At 41.5% G+C, this 24,860-nt stretch overlaps 1 protein-coding gene across 2 annotated transcripts; it reads left to right on the top strand.

The window, feature by feature from the left end:
- Positions 1 to 2,817: 2,817 nt before the first annotated feature.
- Positions 2,818 to 24,111, top strand: ahcyl1 (adenosylhomocysteinase-like 1). 2 transcript variants are annotated; one of them, XM_061736280.1, is made up of 17 exons: positions 2,818 to 3,294; positions 13,408 to 13,522; positions 13,719 to 13,862; positions 14,722 to 14,822; positions 15,668 to 15,770; positions 16,191 to 16,285; positions 16,375 to 16,481; positions 17,600 to 17,716; positions 17,869 to 17,932; positions 18,035 to 18,123; positions 18,288 to 18,358; positions 18,629 to 18,723; positions 21,428 to 21,526; positions 21,687 to 21,755; positions 21,842 to 21,920; positions 22,157 to 22,277; positions 22,361 to 24,111. In XM_061736280.1, exons 1-17 carry the CDS (start codon positions 3,103 to 3,105, stop codon positions 22,365 to 22,367), a joined length of 1,668 nt encoding a protein of 555 aa, XP_061592264.1. In that variant the 5' UTR covers positions 2,818 to 3,102; the 3' UTR covers positions 22,368 to 24,111. The 2 variants fall into 2 exon arrangements, with proteins under 2 accessions (XP_061592264.1, XP_061592265.1); XM_061736281.1 differs by lacking the exon at positions 2,818 to 3,294 and adding an exon at positions 9,332 to 9,460 and having other exon boundaries at positions 22,361 to 24,109.
- Positions 24,112 to 24,860: the final 749 nt, after the last annotated feature.

Raw genomic sequence — 24,860 nt, 5'->3', positions numbered from 1 at the left:
TAACGTCATCCAGGTTCTTATGAGTGATTGGACAAAACTGTGTCAAGGTTTCTCTCAGTGGACACAGAGGCAGCACATATCCTGCGTTTAGCATAGGAGCACTGACTGACTGACTGTGTCTTTGGACTGGTGCTCTTTAATGATATCTTTGCAGCTGTGTATTACAGCTAAACTCAAAATGCACAGACACAAAACGGGTCTGAACTGAGTGTACTCATAATGACCTCACAGAATGGCTGAAAATTTCCATCACAACTCTCTTTTTTTAGCTCTGACCCGTGCAGCATTTCTCTAGGGAGGTATCTTTTTAGCAGTGATCCCCTTAACCTTGGTGGGGAAAAAGTCTCAATAATATTAATAATTAGGTGTCCAGGGCCAAGGAGCAGTGGCGATGCAAGTGGATCTCGGTTTCCAGCACTGCAGTAGTTCTGGCCCCCTATTGTGTTTGTTTTGTTTTTTATTAGGGGTCTAGGTCCGCGGAACAGCGCAGGAACCAGCGATGCGAGTGCATTTTGGTTCCCAGCACTGAAGTGGTGCTGGAACCCTGTTCTTTTTGTTTTGTCTTTTATTATGGCTCCAAGCCCTCGGAGCAGCGCAGGAACCAGCGAGTGCATTGCAGTTCCCACCACTGCAGCGGTGCTAACACCCCATTATTTTTGTTCTTTTTTTTTATTATTCTTTTTCTTTCGCCCTTAAAAGTCATTGGGCAGCACAAACCGTAACAGTAGGGACAAAGTTATTCGCAGGGCTATAGACCATACCTGGAAGGAATCGCAGCCAGAAAAACTACACCTGTCAAAGACAAGGTGGCGCCAATCTTGACCTCACGTTTAGAGCATATTACACCGGTCATGAAATCACTACACTGGCTTCCAGCGAGTCAAAAGATAAAGTTTAAAATCTTACTGCTGGACTGAATGGTCTTGGACCAAAATCCATGCTTGATCTGTTAGTTCCTATGAAGCTCCCAGACCCCTGAGGTTCATCTGGATCTGGTTTGTTGTGGTTCCCAAGAACAAGAACCAAGCAAGGTGAGGCAGCGTTCAGTTATTCTGCTCCTCACCGGTGGAACAAACTTCCTGTAGACCTGAGGTCTGCTCCAACTGTCAGCTCCTTTAAATCAGGGTTAAAAACATTACTGTTTACTGAAGCGTACTCCTAAATTAAATACTTACCTGCTAGACTCTACTGCCCTTACTTTTTAACAACTTGTGCTTTTTATTATTTTACCTCTTTTCTTATCATTTCATTTGTTATTTACGGTTTAATTCCCGTAGACCTGAGGTCTGCTCCAACTGTCAGCTCCTTTAAATCAGGGTTAAAAACATTACTGTTTACTGAAGCATACTCCTAAATTAAACTTACCTGCTGTACTCTACTGCCCTTATTTTTAACAGCTTGTGCTTTTTATTATTTTACTTCTTTTCTTATCATCTTATTCAATCTTCTTATTTGTTATTTACTGTTTAATTATGTCGAATTATTTACTGTTTAATTGTGTCTTGCCGCTTTTAATGTTGATGTAAAGCACTCTGAATTACCTTGTGTTGAATTGTGCTATACAAATAAACTTGCTTCGTTGGCTTGGACCCCACCGTTTGAAGTTGTACTTTACTTTTTATGTTTAAGGTGCTTTACAAATAAAGTTTGATTTGATTTGATTTGATTTGATTTGATTTGATTTGATTTGATTTGATTTATATGGTGCCTCCGTGTGGTGGGTTTTTGCAACAACATTGAATGTTTACAATTTATTTCGTTTTCCCAATATTTGCCACTGGTTATGTTGAGGTTTTACCAGATTATATACCTTATATGATACAATAAATAATTTTGGTTACTTATTATTCTATTAATCTTAAAGTGACTCAATGGACCAGCACATTTAATATATGAAACGCTGTAAAAACAAAATAAATAAAGAAAAGTATCGTCCTTGAACAGGACCTCCCAGGTGTAGCTCCGCGATTAGCGTGCTCCACCAATCAGAAGCGGCGGATTGTGAGCGCCGTCATCAAGATCAGCCAATCACAGAGGAGGAGGCGGGACTTGGCACAGCCTCCCCAGGCAGTTTAAAGGCTGATTTATTGTCCCGCGTTACACCAACGCAGAGCCTACGCCGTAGGGTACGCGGCTACGGCGTAGGCTCTGCGTCGATTTAACGCGGAACCATAATTCAGGCTTTAACCAGCAATATTTATCTACGCTCGCACCACCTGATAAATAAGTAATGCAAGTAATAAGGCACATACTTAAATTACTCTTCTCATGTTACTCCTCCGCTGTCCTCCTTGAAGGCCGGCGGTGAAGATCACCGCCTACACACTGCTCACCACTCAAGGCTGATTTATGGTTCCGCGTTACACCAACGCAGGGGCCGCGGCGTACGGTGCGCGTCGCCGCGTGCCCTACGCCGTAGGCTACGTGCGTCGATTAAACGCAGACCATAACTCATGCTGCGTTCCATTTACCTCGGAAGTCGGAACTCGGAACTGGGAATGACATCACAGCCGAGTTATCAGCGTTCCAGTTACAAAGTAGGTAAACAAGTTTGTAGTTCGCATATACCACATGAAAAATGTCAATTACACTATAGCAGCATATATATGCCGAACAATACTTGTATACGACTGATTTAGTGTGACCCAAACTAGAAAGAAGTGCTACGAATTTTTACAGAGCTCTCTTCTACTGTTTACAACCGGGGCAGCCATCTTGGAATGTGAACTCGGGGGTGGTGAAGACTCTCCCACTTTCCCAGTGGGAAATCCCACTTCGAGGGGCGTTCCAGTTGAAAATTCCGACTGGGAACTGGGAAATCCCCACTTCCGAGGACAAATGGAACGCGGCATCCGGCTTCAGGTGACAGACCCCCTCCCACCGGGAGATGTTGCTGTCTGTGTCTGACACAACTAAACCCGCACGACTGAAACAAACCGCTTTGACAAAGTAGAGGAACGGAATCCCGAGAAAAGCACATTAGTGAGCCAAGCGAGTTGCGTGTTGACGCTGCGCTGCTGAACCGGAGCTGCGTCCCAATAAACTCATCAGGGAGCGTCTTTTTCTGCACCGACACCTCACTCACTCACTCTCTCGGATGCAATGACAGACTCGGTGGTGGACAGCAAAGGAGAGGTCAAACAAGCCACCAAATATGTCAAAGAGACCGAAAACGTGGCGGAGAAATACTCGGCGTTGACCGTGAGCAAGAACAGCAGCGACGTGAACATGAACGTGGGGGAGATGCCGTCCGCAGCCTTCACCGCGGTGCCCACGCTCAAGTCCGTCAAAAAGGTAGGAAAAAAAAGATGATGCTCGCCATCACCGCTCACACCAGTCCACACCAGTCCCCACCAGTGCCCTGGCCGGCTGGCTGGCTGTCTCCCGCCTGCAGGACCAATGCACGTCCTGCTGCAGTGAAGGAGAAGTGCAGCTGGACGGCCAAGGCACTGCGCACTTCTGCCAAACAGCCATGCTCACACAGGCCACTCATCTATTTTCAATGCAAACTTGCCTTCCTCTAAACTGCCATCCTTATTTCCTCGTAACCTAGATTTAACTGAATAATTTCTGCAAAGCTGTGCCTTATCTTGTTGCAGCTTTGAATAAATGATCACTAAGGTACAGTAACAGCATCATGGAAACAGCTGCATGCCAAGTTGAGCTCTGAAACCTTTTAGTCCGTGGGCCAGAGCAGTGGCGTCAATTCAGTGGAAGCTAAGGTATGGCAAGGTTACGAGTCACAGAACTTAACTAGAGTATCAATCAACACGTCCAACAAATACTCATCACAGAAGTCTGCTATGCAGCTTATCTGTGTGGTCAAGAAAATTGGAACTTTTTCAAATGCAGTCTCGCTCACTGCAAAAACTCAAAATCTTACCAGGAATATTTGTCTTATTTCTAGTTAAAATGTCTAATTTTTAGTCAAAAAATATCATTACACTTAAAACAAGAGTCATCACCAGAAAAAAATAACTAATTTGACAATTTTCACCTGTTTCAAGTAAATTTTCACTTGAAATAAGTAGAAAAATCTGCCAGTGGAACAAGATTTATCTTCTCATTACAAGCAAAAAAATCTTGTTCCACTGGCAGATTTTTCCACTTATTTTAGACATTAGACATTTTAACTAGAAATAAGACAAATATTCTTAAGATTTTGAATTTTTGCAGTGTATAATAACCAGTGAAATCGATCATGTTGTTCTTATTTGCATTTGTAGTTATTCCATAAATGTATTTAAAAATACAAACATTTACATTTAACCCTTGAAGCAAAGGTGTGGCGGCTGCCATACCTTGCCATACCCAATTGACGCCCCTGACTCAAGGTGACAAAACTTACTTATGATTTTTTGAAAGATCCGTCTCTATAGATTATATTTGGGAATGATAACCCTTCCTGAGTGGCAGCGAAATGTAATTTTCTGAAGGGGCTAGGTGACTTCATGAGCTGATAACTATGATACAGCTGCCACTCAGGAAGGGTTATCATACCAAAATATCATCTACAGACATGGATATTTTCAAAAATTATAAGTAAGTTTTGTCACCTTGAGTGGTGCTGACATCTGGTCTGGCATGGACTATTTTAAGGCCTCATCAAAGTGGAGAAATGAGCAGGTGGGATACCAGCATAAACTGCGGTAGCACAGCTTTTCTTTACAGAGGCTCAGGAAATGAAACTTGTTGTGCTCCTTCCCTTCTGTATTTACTGAACTCATCCCTTGTTGGCAAGATCAGCTCTGAAGACATTGAGGTGTGCAGTCAGGCCAGGGAGACTTTTGGAGAACACAGTGTCCCTGGGAGAGAACACTTCGCATTTCTTGTCCTTAGCACAAAGACGGGAAAAAAACATTGGGCCTTAATAGTTGTTGTAGGCTATTTGGCAACTACATCTAAAGAAAATGTATTTGATCTCAAACTGGTCCTTTTTCCATGTTGCCTGCATTTCGTGCTTGTAAACTTTGATCTGGGTTCATCCACCTTGCAGTGAACGAAGCATGAGCTTTACTCCATTAAATACTTCCATTAAATGGATGCTTGCAAAAATGTATTTCAGAGGACATAGTAAATGTATATATCAGTACATTTATTTAAACAATAGTAAACTGTACTGCAGTCATGATTCAAACCCACCAAACAATTGGACTAAATGACACTTAACTGGCAGGTCTCCATGTTGAAAACTCAGATGTATAAGTTGTCCCTTACTCTTATTACTTTGTTTTTGATGTATTATTGCTTTTGTTGCTTTTTATCATACCTCATAGAGTAATAATAAAACTTGTGCTGCAGACCACCCACTTACATTTTAGGTTAAAATGACACACTTGTAATAATAAAAACACAACGATTCTTATTCTCTCACGGCTCTGCACTTAAAAAAAAAAATAGCATTTATTACAATCTGAAAATAGATGGTCTCACTGTACACTTGGTCTGGTTGACCTTTTGTCAGTATATTGTATTTGTGGTTTGACTCCATCAAAGTAAGCATTTTATTAAACTTAAATATGTCGGCATAAGCTGGAAAGCACGATCTGAGTAAAAGAAACATCTATTTTCCCAGCAGCAGTGCTCACAGACGTCATAATATTAGCTCAGACCCCTGTCTGTCAGATAATAATATGTGGACTGTCAGCCACCCCAGGGAGCCCGGTTCAAAAACATATTGGATGCTAGGAATGCACACTGCGCTTATGAAAACAAAGCAGTGGGTTACGAATAAACACGAGAACCGAGCATCAAACTGAGACACCAGTTTACAGGACAAAACGAATGAGCAGGGCGGCTACATTAATCGAACATAAATCTAATTAATACCTCGGAAAAGACTGGGGAATTAAAGGAAAAAAAAAGTAAAGCTGGGTGGTTATTGAGGATAGGAGGCATTTGTCACAGAATCAAAAATATGCATGAGTAAACACAATCAATGCTACGGATTAGATGTGAGGGTAATGAAAGGTGAGTCAAAGTAACACTACTCTGCCTCCTCCCTCTCTCTGAATCCATCCAGCAGTTATGCAACACGCCCCCCTGGGAATGAGACTCGCTCACTCTGGATTTGTCTCATGCATCATCATTTTTTTATCCATATCCGTCCGTGTGGGCTGCTGTGCATAAAGTTGTTCACTATTTCATCATGTTTGTATGTCGATCTAATGGCAGAGAATCACATCTGACGAAGTCAGAGTTTTTCTCTCTCTCTGTTTTTTCTCCTTGCAAGATTAAAAGATCGCCCAGGAGTTAAAACAATCCTACTGTAGGTCTATAATAAGATGGTAAACAAGTGCAAACTTTTGTTAAGAGTCAGAACCACATGGATTGAAGCAGTTCTGAGTGAGAACAAATTAATGTTTTGGGGGAATCAACTTGGAATAAAATAAATACATTTGAAGCCATCTGACAAGACTCAAGAATGCCATTACACCTAAGTGGTACTGGGGGAATGATCTCTCTACAGACAAACCAAAGTCATTTCACTAAAATAGACAAGTGTTAGAAGCAGAAGCTCTGGCTGAGTTTTTCCAAGTAGAAAGCTCTGTTTGTGGGCAAAGGTACTAGTCGTTTTGTTTTATTACCCGCCGGGCCGCCCAGGAGCTGGATGCATAACAATACATATTATTGCTAAAATAAGAAAGAATATTCACAGTTATGTCTATATTCATAGCTCAGAAGTCAAGACAGTGCTAAAGAAGTAGCTTTAGTGATGTCACTTTAAAGCTTTGATTAGGGCTGGGCGATATATCGAGATTTTAATATATATCGATATATTTTCAAACACGATATGGTACAAGACAATATCGTTTATATCGATTTAATTATTTTTTTTTAATTTAAATTTTTTTTTTTTTTTTTTTTTTACATTTTTTTTTTAAATGATTTTGATATAGCTTATTTTGTAACAAATTGACTTGAATGTTTTATTTGAGATTTGCACAAATGTTTTGTTATTTGCACAACTGTCAACCTCAGTGGAAAATTCTGCCTGTTACTGTCTACATTGTATTAATTTCACAGTGTATTTTAATTTAATTGTTATGCAGGAAAGGGATATTTGTTTTATTTTATTCAAGAAGCATTTTTATTCTATGCAGGCAGTTTATTTTTATTTCATTTGTTTTATACATTTTGATATTGTGCAGACCTCTGTTAATAAAGGAACCTGTGTGACATTTAGCACGTGGCTTTGTATTAAAACTGACTGTTTTTTTAAGGGTTTGATCAGAAAAAAATGAAGCTAACAGAGATGCTATGCTATAATGCTTTGGGGGAAACCCCAATTAAGGCACAGAAAAAATATCGAGATATATATCGAGTATCGTCATTTAGCTAGAAAATATCGAGATATGACTTTTGGTCCATATCGCCCAGCCCTAGCTTTGATATGATTTTACTTGACGACAGACAAACATTCACCCCCTGTACATGGGTCATGGAAGTGAAATTAAGCTGTGGAGACCAAAACTATTTTTTGAACAATGCTGAAATTTGGACATGACTTGCCCTTGGAGCCAACCCCTAGTGGCCATTCAGCGAACTACACGTTTGTATTACTGCCATGTAGGTGGGAGCTCTCAAAACTACATGTTGCCCCTTGGTTATCACTCAGAATTGCTTGGATTCACGTCACTTTGGTTCCGAATAAAAAGTTACATTAGCAAGCATCCAAACACAGACATAGGCTTGTTTTAACACCGGCATGTTCCTGTATCTGAAAATGTGGAAACTTGTAGAAAGTGAAACGGGAGTGGACCATTAAAACCCAAAACTAATCCAGAAACTCTTTGATCCAAAGGTGGAATTCGTAGCCCAAGCAATATGTGTGGTGTTGGATGAGGTTTGAGATAACAGATCACAAATGTTGTCGACACAGTAGAATCTGAGCTGCAGGAAATAAGAAAAGGTCATAATCTCAAACCATTTTATTGATAAGATAAACCCCCCACAATGCACTGTGGAAATATTAGTACTGTTATGCAAATATTTATTCTCATTTCATTTCACCCGTACATTATTAGCCTAACAACAATAATTTAATTATGCGTACATGATTGATAAACAAGTAATTGCTTGTTGAGCAGTACGACTAATGAACATGGAAGTATTGTGTACAAGTGAACGTCTGTGTCTGTACAGCAGTTATTATCACTGGTGGGAAAGTCACCTTACACGGAGAAATCTAAACACATCCACGCAGTTTTGTTTTGCCCTTTTTCTAACTTTTGTACATGATATTTACTCCCTGGTTAAAAACCTTTTAAGACCTTCCACATGTGCCATTATCAATCCTGTTTATTGAGCTGAATCTTCTCAAGATTAATAGTCACTCTTGATACTCTTGTATCATCTCTGAGTGGGGTAAATGCATGTTTTTTTTTGTATCGCTAATGGATAACTTGATTGATCTCATGTCTATGAGTCGGGGCTCGGGTTAGGCTGCGGGCAAATGCATTAGCTTTGCATTCCATCGTGTTTGTGTATGAAATCTGGTTGTACATTGCCTGTCACATTGTCCTTGGATTTACACGCAGTATGTTATTTTTCACAACATTGTAATCGCTCATACATGTGTTCATCTAAACAGGCACTTCTCCAGACTTGGAGGAATGCACTGACTTAAATGCTGCACCTTGATTTCACTTGCTCGACTCGGGTCCTGCTTTACGTGCACCAGCTACACTTCAGACTGTGTCTTTGACTTGTTGAATGCAGCCGCTGTGAGTCGGCGGTATCAATGATCTTTGTGGATTACAGTTAGGTGGTGCTGTAGAGCGCAAGCGGTGCCTGGTTAAGTAGTTAGTGTTGCCTTAAGTCGGGCCCACGCTGGGAGCTTACGCCACTGACCGTCAGTCACACTCTGCAGCTTAAGACTGTGACCTGGCCGAGTGTCTAAGAGAGAAAGGGTATTTTTAGCTGTAGAATGGCACCAGAGGGATGCCTATTGATGCAGCAGAAGGCTAACGAAGACAGGATTTACCTCCTCCTTTCAATCCCCTTGCATTTAGTGGTTCAAATTGGATGCGGGCGCAGAAACCTGCCATGTTTCTTGATTTTGTGCACACAATTTAAAAACATTTCTTGTCTGTATGGTCCTCAGCACTTCAAGCCTTAAAAATAAAATCCTCTGACATTAACAGTTGGTTGCCAAGGGCAAGACAGAGCCAGAGAGACTGAAAGGGCCAGAGGGAGCGACTGGGACGGAGTCAGCCTCCCCTCGCTGTCCAGGCCTCTCTTTTCCTGCCTTCCTCTGTGTCCAGGTTGGCCATTTGAAATCATAATAGGTGGGAACCTCCCCCTTGCTCTGTCTGGGAGTGTTCTGGGATAATAGCTTCAGGGACACCTGGTACCATCACACTGAGGACACAGAGGCTCAGGGAGGGAGGCTGGAAACCCGGAGAGCGGTTAGACACAGGCAGCTATGGCACACAATCATGGGCACGGGAGAGAACGGGTGAGTAGCTGCTTATGCATCACAGGAACTCATCATAGACACTTTTTTTTTAGTCCCAAGATCCTACTTTTATTACAGATGGATCATATCAAATTATTCATGGCAAGTTTTGTGTCTTCCTTGTTGGCATTATATTCAATTTCTTTGACAAGCATCAACATTTTCAGCTGGAGTGAGGCCAGAGACACGCAGCTCAACTTTCGGAGAAACTTCAGTGTTGCCCAGTCTTCAGTGAAACTGGGTTACTCATTATTAATTAGATTATCCTCGTGTTTTCCTGAGCGCCGTAACTACGAGGGAAGGACTCTCTGATTTGGATGTCTACAAAGTGAGAAAGAAGTAAAAAGCAGAAGTCTGAAATATCTGCCGAAGCCACAATTGCATGAACTGATGCAAAGCAAACATGAATGCACTCTCCTCTGAGCGCGTGAGCCGGGCCTCTCTCTCTCTCAGTTGTGGACAGGGAGACATGCAGAGATCTGCTCCGTTCACCCCGTCTCCCAAGCGTCTTCAGTTTCTCTTCACTCACATAATAGGTGTGAGAAGCCCAGGTGTTGCTGGTCATGCAAAGCGGGGTTGAGAGGTCTAAACATTTAGAGAATAAAGTTACTGCTGTTCCAGGAGTTTCTGCCTGAAGATCTTTTTTTTTTTTTTTTAAATACATCCTCCTGAAGACATGAACATTAATTAATTCCCCTGGTCATCATAACTGATGTCAGTTTCCTTCAGCTTTGCTTACTGCATGAGCAGGGAAGCAACTTCTACTCGTCTGTAATGATTGAAAGCTGTGTTATTACCGCTCAGTGCCAAAACCATTAAAGCCCCTTTCACTTTACAGTTCTAGGTCAGCGCATGTGCTGCTGTGCACATTAAACTCAAATGTTACCTGGTTGTTGTTGGTCCGGCGGCCTGGTGTTCTCTGATGCGTCCTCTGTGTGTTGTGTCAACTTTGTCGTCCCGTTTGTTTTTACTCCAAACAGATGGTTATGGACATTACAAATAGGCCACCCAGGGAACCCTGCAGCATTTTCACAATGAATGAAGACATTTGAAACTGAAGCGACTGTACTGTATCTGGAACTCTGCGAGTGTGAAGTCGTATTTCGGCGCCACTGTGAGATGACTCTGAGATGTCAAATGGTCAGAAACTGAAGAGGACACGGGGAAGGAGCTGCAGGGCTTCCTGTATGGAGAATAAGTGTGATGTCATAACATTGTATCATGTTATGACATCAAACATAACTGTCTGCAACACACGAGACACATCAAAGCGTGAGCAGGGATTTAGCCACAAGCTGCCAAGATCTGGGTAGGAATTCTTGGAAAGGGGCACGGAGAGATTGTACAAGTCTCTGCAGAATAGCTGAACTTTTAGCGGTGCTGAGATCTGTCGTTTTTAGTCTTTCTTTACAGAACATGGCTTTTAGGGCTGTGCGATTAATCGATTTTAAATCTAAATCGGATTTATTAATCAAAATCGATGTTAAAAAAGGAAAATCGGAAAATCGATTTTCCTTTTTTGCAGCTGGCTGCATTACAGACAGAGCTCGTCTAGTCATCTTTGGTCAAGAAAATTGTAAATGTTGTCACTTTACTAAACTCAAGGAGGATTTACAGTACCGTATTTTCGCGACCATATGGCGCACTGTGTGGAAAGGCGCACCCTCAGTTTTGTGTGTCATTTTTGGTTTTAAAACACACATACGGCGCACCGACCCAAAAGGCGCCGTCTACGGAGACGGACCTGCACACACACGCGCTGCAGAACACACACGCGCTAAAAATACAGCGGAAGCAAAACTTAGTTTGATATTTTATTTCACTTTTCACATCAATCAAACCCTTCAAAGGTTCATATTCTGTTTCTGCATTAAAGAATTTAAAAAAACCACCGGGTTGCTGCACATAAACCTGTCTCAGCCACTGATCATCTCCTCATCCATCCAGCCCTTCATTTCACTCTGGCTGGAAAAGTCTCTTTAGGGAACGCTTTTCTTTTAAAAATCCCGACCGCGGCGGTCCCGGGTCCCGCTCCCCGTCTGCTCCCTCGCGCTGGACCGGGTCCGCTCCCCGTCTGCTTCCTCGCGCTGGACCGGGTCCGCTCCCCGTCTGCTTCCTCGCGCTGGACCGGGTCCGCTCCCCGTCTGCTCCCTCGCGCTGGACCGGGTCCCGGGTCCCGGTCCGCCCCCCCCCCCGCGCTGGTAGACCCGCTCACACACGCGCTGTCGGGGAGCCGGTACCGGGGTTTGTATCCGACTGAGCTCCGTTAATTCAGCTGCGCCAGTCCGAATTTCCAAACCTGTCTCAGCTTGTTGATCATCATCCCTTCATGCAGCCCCCTCTTTTCATTCGTCCTTATAATGACTCCGGCTGGAAACGTCTTATGTAAAGTTTTTCTTTTAAAAATCACCATACAGTTTCTGTCCATCAGCTGCGCCAGGCCAGCACCACATAAACCAGTAAGTGTGTGTCGCGCCGCGCCGCGAACACACCCGCGCATGTCGGGATCCGGTACCGGGTTTGTAACCGACAGATTTGGCTGCAAATTTCGGAGGGTGAAGCTGATCCAACCTAAGACGTACTCCAGAAATCTCTGCTCCCAAAGCGGCCAGGAACCAGGTCGATCGGACCGCTTTGGGAACCAGGAAGTCGGCTGCAGCAGCGCCCATCACCGCGCTGCTCCAGCCGCTGCTTTAGAACACTCACACACAAGAACACTCACACACAAGTGTGCTTATTTAAATAGAGCGGAGCAAAACTTAGTTTGATTGTATTTTATTTCACTTTACACATCAAGCAAATCCTTAAAAGTCTTCATCATCTGTTTCGCATTAAACAGCTCAGTGGAGTCTCATTCACGTCGTAACTCACGGGGGCTTCACCCGCCCCCTTCTCCCTTTACCGTTCTCATGGTGGCCGGCCTGACATTACCGTAATTCAGGTAATAGACACGGCGCACCGTTTCTTAAGGCGCCCGGCACATTAAAGAAAAAAAAAAAAAAAAAAAGTTGCGCCTTATGGTCGCGAAAATACGGTATCTTTCAATTGCACTTCATTCCCAATAGGGAAATTTGTTTGCTATTTTTCTTTAAAAATAAAGATAAAATATTTTAAACAATTTATTCCATAGTCTTTTGTAGTTTTACCAAAAAAATCGAAATCGAAATCGAAAATCGGGTTTTCAGAGAGAAAAATCGGGATTTTATTTTTTTCCAAAATCGCCCAGCCCTAATGGCTTTATTTCATCATCTAAGTCTTCCTTATGGAAAGGTTCTGTTTATGAAAATAGGATTTAAAAGGAACCATCACAAGGTCGCTGATAGGCACCTGCAGCCTTACTGTTTCTCTAAAGCGCCGAGTAATTGAGTTATCGGTGTTCTGCTGTTCTTTTTGAAAGTTATAGATTCTTCTTTGGTTTGATGCGGTAACCCCACAGACTGAGCAGCTAGGTTTTTTATTAAATGCTAGGATAGCAAACCGTTTTCTGATCCAATTTATGTGTTCCCAGGTCTTTGATCGCGGGTGCTTTTGAAGGGTTGGGTTGACACGATGAATTACGACCAACAACAACTCAAGCCTGTGTGTTTGAACAAAGGATAAATCACAGAGCAGGAGAGAACATCTAAAAATAGGCCCACGGCTTCCTTCCTCCTGATCCACCTGTTATTTACTCCAACAAGCTGATTTCCTTTTATAAAAAGATAGTTTTGTGGCTGGAGAAGCACAGTGAGAGCAAATGTAAACAGCTGTTAGGGCAAGCATCACTGTTCATGAGTGATGATGGAGATGATGATGATGATGATGATGATGATGATGATATTTTTTTGTTCCGATTTCACTGTTGACACTTAAAACAGTTCCTACAGAGCAAAGTCCAAACAGTAAGTCGGTAACCGTCTGCATACTGTAGCTTTATGTTCCGCTCCCTTTCTCCCGGTTCTGTCCAGATTCAGTTTGCGAACGCAGAGGACAAGCAGGAGTTCAGCAAATTCCCGACCAAGGCCGGTCGGCGCTCCCTCTCCAGGTCCATCTCGCAGTCGTCCACAGACAGCTACAGCTCAGGTATCTGAACGTCTTTTCAAAGCGCACATGGGCCTTGGGTCCGTATCCAAGGTCACAAACACGCACAGGTACACCATGCTGGAAATGCACCGGCTTCAACCTCTCGCACACAATAGGTCTGAAGTATTTGTTTCAAGAATTGTCTCCTTTGTGTGCTTTGCCACAAAAGTGACCTTTTGTGCTCGCTGTTTCCCAGCTGCATCTTACACCGACAGCTCCGACGATGAAACCTCCCCCCGGGACAAAGCCCAGGTCAACACCCACGGCAGCAGCGACTTCTGCGTGAAGAACATCAAACAGGCTGAATTTGGCCGCCGAGAAATAGAGATAGCAGAGCAAGGTATTTGTGACCTCCCGTTTAGCGAGTGCACCTTCGGGACGATCACATTCCTGATTTTGAAGTAGTAGAGAAAATAAAAGCGCTGCATTTTGCTTAGATTGGGTCTGCAGTTTTAGTTTGATTTCTTGCAAGTGGTGGTTTTTGAGTAAATTGCAGCCTCACACTTTTTCTGTCATTGTACTGTGGCTCAGCGAGGATAATAATCGCTCTACCTTTACCATTTATGCAAAAAAGAGCTCCGAGCTACCTGTTGTGCCTGCGTTCCCAAATATGTATCCCACGGCATGAAATCTGCTCCTTGGACACGACTTGAGAAAAGTTGTCTCCTCCGTATTTCACAACAGTACTCCAAGTGGTGTCGGTGTTATTCTGGAAACATGATCACCGCTCTTTCTTTGAGCTTTGTTCGCTTTCCCCTCCGTTCTCTTCTTAAGAATGAGGGTTTTGGTGGAGTCTCGTTTCTCTGCTGTTTTTCTGCTCATTCTTGTTGACCGTGTGAGCGATAAGTGTTCTTCAGGTTAAAAACCCAGAGTGCGGCAGCTGTTACTGGAAGGGTTGTTAAATCAGTCTCCCGTTTTTACTGCCCTTTACTGCATAACCACCCTGAAGAGAGGGATTGTTTTTGTGAACCTTGAAAGGGTCTATCGCTCTTTTGCTCACCCGATGCAAAAGCCGACTCTTATCACGGGGCTTTCATTAGAAAGCTGGTTGGTTTTCAATCATGTACTCACTTTTTTTGTGTGCAAGTTCTGAGAATAGTATTTATTTCCCATTTATTTAAGTTTGTTTTGAATGAGGACCAAACTGAACATCTAATGTCTATTTACTGTTAATTGGTGTTCTGTCTGTCTCCCCCCAGACATGTCTGCACTGATTTCCTTGAGGAAGAGAGCCCAGGGGGAGAAACCGCTGGCGGGAGCAAAGATAGTGGGCTGTACTCACATCACTGCTCAGACAGCCGTACGTACGCTCATCCGTGCTGCTGTTATGTGTTTGAGGCGTTTCCCCTCATTCTGTTGTGTCTGCGTCTAGGGCTGGGGATCGATTCTATTCCGATTCTTAAGATTCAGAATCGATTATCAAGATTTGATTCGATCCGATCCGATTCGATTCCGATATTGATTTGGGTTAGTGTTATGAAAACTGTTTTTTGAGCTGTTGCATGAATTATATGACTGTAGTTATGCAAAATATTACTACTAGTATTATATTGAGATTAAACAGCAAGTATTGGCAGCTAATGTTGCTGTAAGGACCAATCAGCTCCCAGAATGCTGATAGAACTGCTTTCAGAAACATCATGTTGCAGAATTACCAAACAGATCCAGAGCAGCAAAGAGAGACGGATGAAATCGGTTTTATTTTTTCCCACATTCTGTTTTTATTTGTTCCATTTTCGGTCTATTTTGGTTTTTAATTTTTGAGCATTTGGTTTTTAGCATTTTTTGCAAATGTAACCCCAAGACAGTATATAAAGTAATGAAATATAGACAATTTATGCAATTATAACCTAACACTTTAACGTTTTCATACATATTTAAAGGCAAAAACATGGCACCAGTTATTCTCGTGTGCAACAAAACATTCCTTTTTTGGGGATAAACAAAAAAATAACCAAAAGTTGTAATGTAATGATGAAAAAAAAAAACGTAAATGAATAAATAACCCCCCCCCAAAAAAAAAAAATTAAAAAAAAAATCGATCTTTAGACATATGAATCGATTTTTTAGGAATTAATATGAGAATCGATTTAGAATTGGGAAATCGATTTTTTCAACACAGCGTCTACCACGGTCCCCTCTTAGGTCCTGATCGAAACCCTGGTGGCCCTCGGGGCCCAGTGTCGCTGGACTGCCTGCAACATCTACTCCACTCAGAACGAGGTGGCCGCTGCTCTCGCTGAAACGGGTGAGCTCCTCCCCCGTCTGCCACTCGGATCATTCGTGAGAGTTTTTGCTCTAACTTGGCTGCTTGAAACTAAATATCTTAAGAAAGTCCGCTCAGAACCTTGTGGTAATACAACACCAAGAACAAAGTGTAAAGTACACGACGTCAGATGAAAGAGGGTTAAGTGGAAAAACAAGACAACTTCACAATTTAGAGATTTCCATGTTTCCAACTTCCTAGTTTGTAGGCTTAAAGAATGATTTGCTCTTTGCAGTGTTTTGATTTGCAAATGAAACTTTATATAAAAAGTGCAATTTACATAGTTAAAACACTTTATATTAAGTAAACTACTACAAAACAAGTAGAGGATGGTGAATTAGCTTATATTTACCAATGTTTGTAACGATAACTAAAGCACCTGTTGTGTTTCGCTTCCTGCAGGCATTTCTGTGTTTGCTTGGAAAGGAGAATCGGAGGATGATTTCTGGTGGTGCATTGATCGCTGTGTCAACACTGCAGGGTGGCAGGCCAACATGGTATCTCCAGGATACTATACATTTAACACCAACCTCTGTATGTTGACATTTTTGAGACCGTCTTTCGGACTCTGATTTGTTTCTCTCAGATTTTGGATGACGGTGGAGATTTAACCCACTGGGTGTACAAGAAGTATCCCAGCGTCTTCAAAAAAGTCAGAGGCATTGTTGAGGAAAGTGTCACTGGTGTTCACAGGTGAATTAACACTGAGACTTCGGGGGGGGGGCACAACGATCATGTCTGATCCAGTAAAAAACCATGACCAAGACCCAGGTTGTGACCTATTCAACTGCTTATATTGACTCATGTTGTAGATTCTCAGTTTGTACACATTCATAATGTTTTCTGACATCATACAGATTTTGCAACTGTAGGGGTCATTTCATGCTTTTGGATATTACTGAGTCCTAATTCTGAAAACTCCACAACTGCTCCTTTAACACTAAAATAAGATAAAAACGGCCAAAATTTATAAAATACCAAGTACGTCTTGCATAAGGATGTAAGATTCTATCAAAATAAATGTGGATTATGGTAAATATACAGTAGAAAAAGACTTAATCTGCATTTAAATGACCTTGTCATAAAATCTGCCTTGTAATTAAAGGTTGTATTTGCTTAGAAAACAAATATCAAAACATACTAAACACAAACGAAATACCCAGCGGAAGTAAAACGGCTGCCACACTCAAATTAGTTGCTAAGTAGTTGGTGATTTGATTTTCTGGTTACTGTTGCTCTTCTATCTGTGAAGCTTTTACCTGCACTTTGATTATCTTTAAAATGTTTTACTTTACACGCTTTTGTGATGTCTTTGTTATGGGCTTGACGTAACATAATTGTGCTATTCACATGTCATCCAACAACTAGGTCACTTAAAGGCCGCCTTTTCAGAACGACATATTGAGCGAGATGTCTTTCAAAGTACTGCGCGGTGCTTTTCTTCACAGTAATTTGCCGTTTCGACGGAGCCGAATCTGAAGCAGACCGCGGTCACACTCATGCAGCAACTGGCCAACGACGGTCTGAGTGCTGTGCCGCTAGAGAAGCGGCCTGCAGCACGGTTCAATAAGTCATGTTAGGATTGATCCACATGGATGATGGGGATTGAAAGGAATAGTGCCGTCTGATTTGACTCGAGGCTGTTTGAGAAACATCCCCGAGCTCGTAACACCAGCCCTCAAAAGACTTAATTAGCCACATGGAAAGTGCAGGTCATGCAGGAGTACATGTCACTTTTCTTTCCTTTTTCCTGCACATGTGCATGTTCATGTGTGTGCTGATCTGCCCGAACATGTTCCACGTGCTCCCAGATTGTACCAGTTGTCTAAGGCTGGCAAGTTGTGTGTCCCTGCGATGAACGTGAACGACTCGGTTACCAAGCAGAAGTTTGACAACCTTTACTGCTGCCGTGAATCCATCCTGGATGGGTGAGGAGATCGAATCATTTTAATCACTGATATTTCTTGCAAACAATGACACTATTTCACATTTGTTGTAATTTTGTGATAAACTGAGTGTCACGGGAGTGTGAAGATGCTCCCCGTTGATCAGGATTTGTTATTTTGCTCGTCTCTGCCAGCTTGAAGAGGACCACAGATATTATGTTTGGAGGAAAACAGGTGGTTGTGTGTGGTTATGGGGAGGTGAGTCATTCCTTATTTTGAGAAATGTGTACTTTAAACGGAGTAAGTGGATTTTCACTGGTGCAGCAGGCCTTTTCATTGCACACTCTCGTGGCTCTGTAGGTGGGGAAGGGCTGCTGCACCGCTCTCAAAGCCCTTGGAGCCATTGTGTGCATCACAGAGATTGACCCCATCTGTGCCCTGCAGGCTTGGTGAGTCACCACCCATTAGCATTCAGTGCTACTCCATCAACAACAACAACCAAAAAAAGAAAAAGAAAAGAAGTGCTACTCTCGCTTCTGAGTATGTGTTGTGGATTGAATTGGCTGTGACAGTAAGTAAACAGATTAATCCAAATGTACGTGTGTCCACACAGCATGGACGGATTCCGAGTGGTCAAGCTGAGCGAGGTCATTCGGCAGATGGACGTGGTGATAACTTGCACTGGTAATGCGCTCCATGCCGTGACAGCCATTACTTCTGCTTTGATGATCGTCATATTCTCAGCTCACCAATATGTGTCTCATCTAAATACTTCTAGCGAGGTTTCTGGACGAAAACAGACCTTTTCATCTGAATGCTGAAACGGATTTAAGTCTTGGATGACTTGATTTAGATGCCGTTCTGAATTAGGATGTTAAAACCAAAACACGCTCACGCTCTACAGTCAGTGATAGTTTACGGCTCATCGCTGTTCTTTTCTCTTCTTAATTACAGGCAACAAGAACGTAATTACCAGAGAGCAACTTGACCGAATGAAAAATGGCTGCATCGTCTGCAATATGGGACATTCAAATACTGAGATAGATGTGGTAATGTAACTATGCATAACTGTGTGTGTGTGTGTATTAGGTCAAGGCCTTTGTCTTGGAATTTCTTATCATTTCTTTAGCTTCGAGGTTCTAAAAGAAAATTGAAAGACTTAAAATGGAAATGGTCTAAAAAAAAAACAGAAAAAAGTATGGTGAAAAACTCTTACATCTCAGAAAGGATAAAAGTTTTATATGCTTTATTGGAAACAAAGGCATGTATAACACACGAAAAAAGCTGGCACGCTCACACACATAAAGAAAATCCTGTTTTTGTTCTTTGTGATCACACCTAATCCTGTAAAATCCACAAAAATGCCTTCATGTCAAATTCTGAATTTAAACTTCTCAGGATTTAACTTCCTGACTTTACTAAGCCAGGGTGCCTTGGCCATTTAAGAGCAACTTCTTTCATCTTCCCCTCAAATACAAGAGGAAATATGTACAACTTGGCCATTAACTGGCCTATTTTTGTTTCTTTGCTCAATTTTATTTCATTTTTTTCTTATCTTCCAATCTTATACACAAATACGTTTAAAAGTTACCAAGCAATCATCCTGAATAACAGTCTCACAGATGAGTCATCCAGCCGTCACAGTGAATACTAAATGTTGCTTGTCTTGTGTTTCAGCCATTGCTTTACTTGCTGTCAGTCACTGAAAACATGTCACTCATAGACTAAATAGTGGAAAAAATACTCTCTGAACAATGGCGCCTCTTCCTCTCGTGTGCATCGTGAACTGAAACCCGTAACGTTAGAGGATACAGCAGTCTGGCTATCGTGACACCATCAGGGGCTGTCTAGGCATTTAGGGCACATGTCATTACGATAAAGTCACAGCTCTTGCTTTTCACTCACAATATTCTTAATTTGAATGTTTTAATTTATTTAAATGAAAGGTTTTGCACATTTAACAGTATCCATGTAATGTACAGTATATGCCAAATATTTTGAAAGAACAATATCTTTGATGTGGACACCAACCAGCAACAAACCCACTGATACATGAACATAATCTTGTACAAATGCAACGTTCTGCTTTGAAACCTCAGCTCCTGGCATTCATATGGATTTTACTTTTACACTTGACACCCCTCTGAACTGTTGTTGCAGACTCATTAAACCCTTTAATGGCCATGCTATTCTCTGACATTAGTGACCTCACCAATTAGGACGATGCTTATCACACTGCGAAATCTGGCTTGGTAGGGCTCAAAGATCACAAGAGTCCAGACTACTGGCCAGACTTTAATAGTCCCCAGATCTTAATCAGATTGAGTATGCGTGAGGGCGCTACTACGCCACCCTAAGGATCTGCTGTCCTGCGCCTCCCTGCACCAGGCCCCACAAGAGGTTTATCATCTGACTTGTGCCATTTGTTCTTTTGGCACAAGGTTAAAGGGGTACACTGATATTTTTGGCATTAGTTTAGTTGCCATCAATGCAAGAGTTTAATAAGAAGGTATACTACGTCTTCGTATCCGATAACCACGCCTAACAAAATCAAAATTAACGTTGTTGTTGTAAGTGACAAGATAGACTCCCTGGTAACTCCAAAATGTCCTTTACTGCATGTTGTAACTAGTACACTTATCTACAGGACTGTCTCAGAAAATTTGAATATTGTGATCAAGTTCTTTATTTTCTGTAATGCAATTTAAAAAAACAAAATTGTCATACATTCTGGATTCATTACAAATTAACTGAAATATTGCAAGCCTTTTATTACTTTAATATTGCTGATTACGGTTTACAGTTTAAGATTAAGATTCCCAGAATATTCAAATTTTTTGAGATAGGATATTTGAGTTTTCTTAAACTGTAAGCCATGATCAGCAATATTAAAATAATAAAAGGCTTGCAATATTTCAGTTGATTTGTAATGAATCCAGAATGTATGACATTTTTGTTTTTGTAATTGCATTACAGAAAATCACAATATTCTAATGTTCTGAGACAGTCCTGTAAAGTAGAAGTAACTACGTATGTTAAATTTTTGTGTCACACAACTCGAATATTTGTGAAGGACCACAACCTGGTTGCAGTCATCGCCTCCAGTAGCATTGTTAGACACAATATGTGAGCGCCGCATTTTTATGACCTGATTATAATCACTTTCTTGATAAGGTCTGATCAGCATTGGACCTTTTTTTGTTTTTATTATTATAGTTGATCACACAGCAATCCAGGATGCATATTTGAAAAGATTACTGTGGTTATGATGCAGAGTTTTTGCCCTGTCTTCTGCAGATATGTGTTTACTATATGGGAATAACCTTGCCAGTGAGGGCAGGGCTATTCCCATTATCTGCTGGAGCAAAGACGTGTGTTTGACAAATAGAATATATGTTTCACAAATCACTGACCGTGTTTTTTTTTACATATTAATTCAATCGAAAAGATAATTCAATCCAAGTTTGAGAAAAGGATCAAAAGCCAACTTTAGCATTGTGGTTTAAATGTTTCTCATCCTGACAGATTTTGATCACTTAGGCCACATTTATCAGCCCAGTTCCAGCGACTGTGCTAATCTATGGCAGTGGGGCCTTTTTTAAGACTATTAGATGCACAGAGATGGTTATGTTCTATTATCAAACTCTGCGGTTGACATATGGGGTTGTATCCCTGCAAGGTAGTTGTCGATCAATTTAAATGTTCCCTCTTATTTTAAGTCCTTTCATGGGTTTTTACCTCTTACCTTCTCAGGCAAGCCTGCGCAGCCCCGAGCTGACCTGGGAGAGGGTTCGCTCTCAGGTTGACCACATCATCTGGCCCGATGGAAAGAGAGTCATCCTGCTGGCGGAGGTACGGGCTTTTCACCTTTAGGAGGAATCCTAAAAAAAATCTTTTTCAATCCAAAAAAATAAGACACATGTAATTTGTGAGAAACCATATTTTAATCTCACCACAGTTTGAGTGCAAGATCTACAGTCCACTTAACGTACGTGCACTCTGGTTATTTCAGGGTCGCCTGTTAAACTTGAGCTGCTCCACAGTGCCTACGTTTGTGTTGTCCATCACTGCCACCACTCAGGTGAGTAGCTCTGGACTGCAGGAACATGTCGTTTAAGGCCCCACTTGTGAGATTTGTCACCATGACATGTTCTGTGTTGGGAACAGGCCCTGGCCTTGATTGAGTTGTTCAATGCTCCAGAGGGACGTTACAAGCAAGATGTGTATCTTCTGCCCAAGAAAATGGGTAAGAGGGAATTATTGTTCATAACTTTGGTACATGAATTATTTATCCTGTGAACAGTATGTATTAAAAGAGGCTAGTTGCAGTTTGTGTCTGTAAACACTTCACTACTTCCGCTAAATGTTGCTCACTGCTGCCACCTAGTGACTTTACCGAATATCTACATCAGGTTAAAAACCAGAGGGCGTACGTTTCCACTGTCAAAACCTTGAGGATTACAATCAAGTCTTTGTTCCCAGATGAATACGTGGCCAGTCTGCACCTGCCAAACTTTGATGCCCACCTGACAGAGATGTCTGACGAGCAGGCCAAGTACATGGGCCTCAACAAGAACGGTCCTTTCAAGCCCAATTACTACAGGTCAGTCCCAGCCGGATTTGTTGTGCTATCTCCCATGAATGCCTGCGTTTTAGTGTCACAAAAACACTGTACTTTGTTCACAGGTATTGATGTGGACACTCAGCACGAAGTTGCCCTGGGATAAACAGAGATGTCTATTTTATTTTCTCAACTGCTACAAAAAAAAGGAGGAATTATTTTACTTATGCTGAATGTAACTTATTAATAGCACCTCAGAAGTAGTGTTAAATATTACAGAATAATATATGTAGAGAATATATAATATATATAATCAACTAACGTCTTGTCGTGTGTTTAAAGAAAAGCTACTTGCATGCGTTGATGTTCAATCTGTACGATTTTAATTACCGCTGATTATATAACTAGATTACGGAGCTGTTGATTTGTTTGTTTACTCTATTTACGCACAGTGCCAAATAATGGCCGTATGTCTGAAACAGAACATAGCCTTTTATGTTTTATTTGTGAGTGGCATTAAGACTTTATGGCTACAGTACGTTCCATTGGGCTGAGCCAAAACAAACTGTGCTAGTATTCACATTATTTTAGAAATGTTTGTTTTGTGTGCATGAAATACTTTCATCGAATGGTGTCCGCATACATGCCCTAAAAGGTAACGTCCAGTCATCCTTGAGAAATGATACCAGAAATACAAACTGAATGTTGTTTATTTTAGGATTTTTATAATACTCAATGTGTATTTAAGTATGTTTTAAATTTGATCTGTGGAGACCAACGCTCTCCCGGAAGTGATCATCAAATACTTTTATTGTGCTAAAAACAGATAAAGATGTTATATTGCGTCTCGGCACATGAGATGTCAAGGACATCATACCTCACGTCTTTTAAAAGAAGAAAGTTGTAGAAGCTTGAGACAGAGCAGCATTTTCTAGCGACCAAGTTTCCATTCGCTCGCTTACATTCCACCTGGTGATCTGTGTCACGGAGGAGCCTTCTGACTGGATGACGCCTTTTAAGGCCATGGTATGAACGTGCCTTTTTCATCATTTACAACTCTGTTTTCAAAGAACCTGGGACAGTGTATAAATGTAAATCACTGAGAGTGGTACAAAGAGACCAAAATGAGTGCTGAGACACATACATTTCATTGTAATAAAAAAAACTAATTTGGAATGTGGTCAAGAAGAAAGTTGGCGCACATTTTTACAACCGAAAACAATAAACCACAGGGGTTGAATCTGCCAAAAATGGATGTTAGATGGCAGGTGTTTTTTATATTAGGTGGAACCGAGGGGCGTAGGGGGTCTGGTTTGGTGGTTTCATGATTTATTTTACAGATGTTGTTAACTTTATCAAGCTGCAGTCTTCAAGTTGTTCTGGAGCAGATCTCAGCTGAGTGTGAATCAGCACCTCCCAATCTGAGGCCGAGGATCTTAGTTGGAACGGGCTCCCCGGGTTTGGCATGAGGTGTTTAAGTATCTCAGGGTGGGGTTCATGAGTGGTGGAGGAGTGGAGAGGGAGCAGATGCTGATGTGATCCATTGTGGTGAAAAGAACTGAGCCAAATGACAAGGCCCTCTGTTAACTGGTCAGTCCACGTTCTGACCTTCCTCACAGTGACAAATGGTTAGTAGTGACCAAAAGAATGAAATCACGTGTACAACACTGCAAAAACTCAAAATCTTACCAGGAACATTTTTTACTTATTTCTAGTTAAAATGTCTAATTTTTAGTCAAAAAATCTCATTACACTTAAAACAAGAGTCATCACCAGATAAATAACTTATTTGACAATTTTCACCTGTTTCAAGTAAATTTTCTCTTGAAATAAGTAGAAAAATCTGAGATTTAGATTTATCTTCTCATTACAAGCAAAAAAATCTATTTCCACCTGCAGATTTTTCTACTTATTTTAAGTGAAAATCTACTTGAAACAGGTGAAAATTGTTGTTTTTTCCAGTGATGAGTCTTGTTTTAAGTGTAATGAGATTTTTTTTACTAAAAATGAGACATTTTAACTAGAAATAAGAAATATTCTTGTTAAGATTTTGAGTTTTTGCAGTGAATTGTTTGAAATAAGGTTGTTCTGCAGGTCCCTCCCTTAGAGATAGGGTAAGGAGCTCCAACACTCGGGAAGGATGCTGCTCCTCCACATCAAGGGAAGCCATTTCAGGTGGTCCAGGCATCTGGAGAGAATCTGGGGCCTAGGACCTGGACATGCCCTCTCTATGGAGGTCTCAGGGTCCTGGAGGTCCCAGGACACACTGGAGAGATTATATCTCTAGGCTGGTATTCCCCTTGAGGAGCTTGAGGAGGTGGCTGAGGAGAGGGAGGTCTGCCCCCCTTACCTTGGACTGTTGCCTCCTACAACCCAAATTCACATTTGCAGAGATGGATGGATGGTGTTTCGTATTTCAGCCAGATATTGACAAACCACTTTGTATATTTTAGCAGCATTACTCTGAAGTGACAAAGTTGCTTATGAAATACGAACTGTTGAGCGGCTGAGATCCAAATTGAAGAACGAAAAAATATTAACAAATATTTCAATCCTCAATTATATAAAAAGAAGAGTTGATACAACACATGGTTCATTCAAACTTTTAAAGTATATCCAGCATTA

The sequence above is a fragment of the Cololabis saira genome, chromosome 12, assembly GCF_033807715.1.
Source record: "Cololabis saira isolate AMF1-May2022 chromosome 12, fColSai1.1, whole genome shotgun sequence".
Taxonomy (NCBI): Eukaryota; Metazoa; Chordata; class Actinopteri; order Beloniformes; family Belonidae; genus Cololabis; species Cololabis saira.
This window is presented reverse-complemented; position numbering and strand designations above follow the sequence as displayed.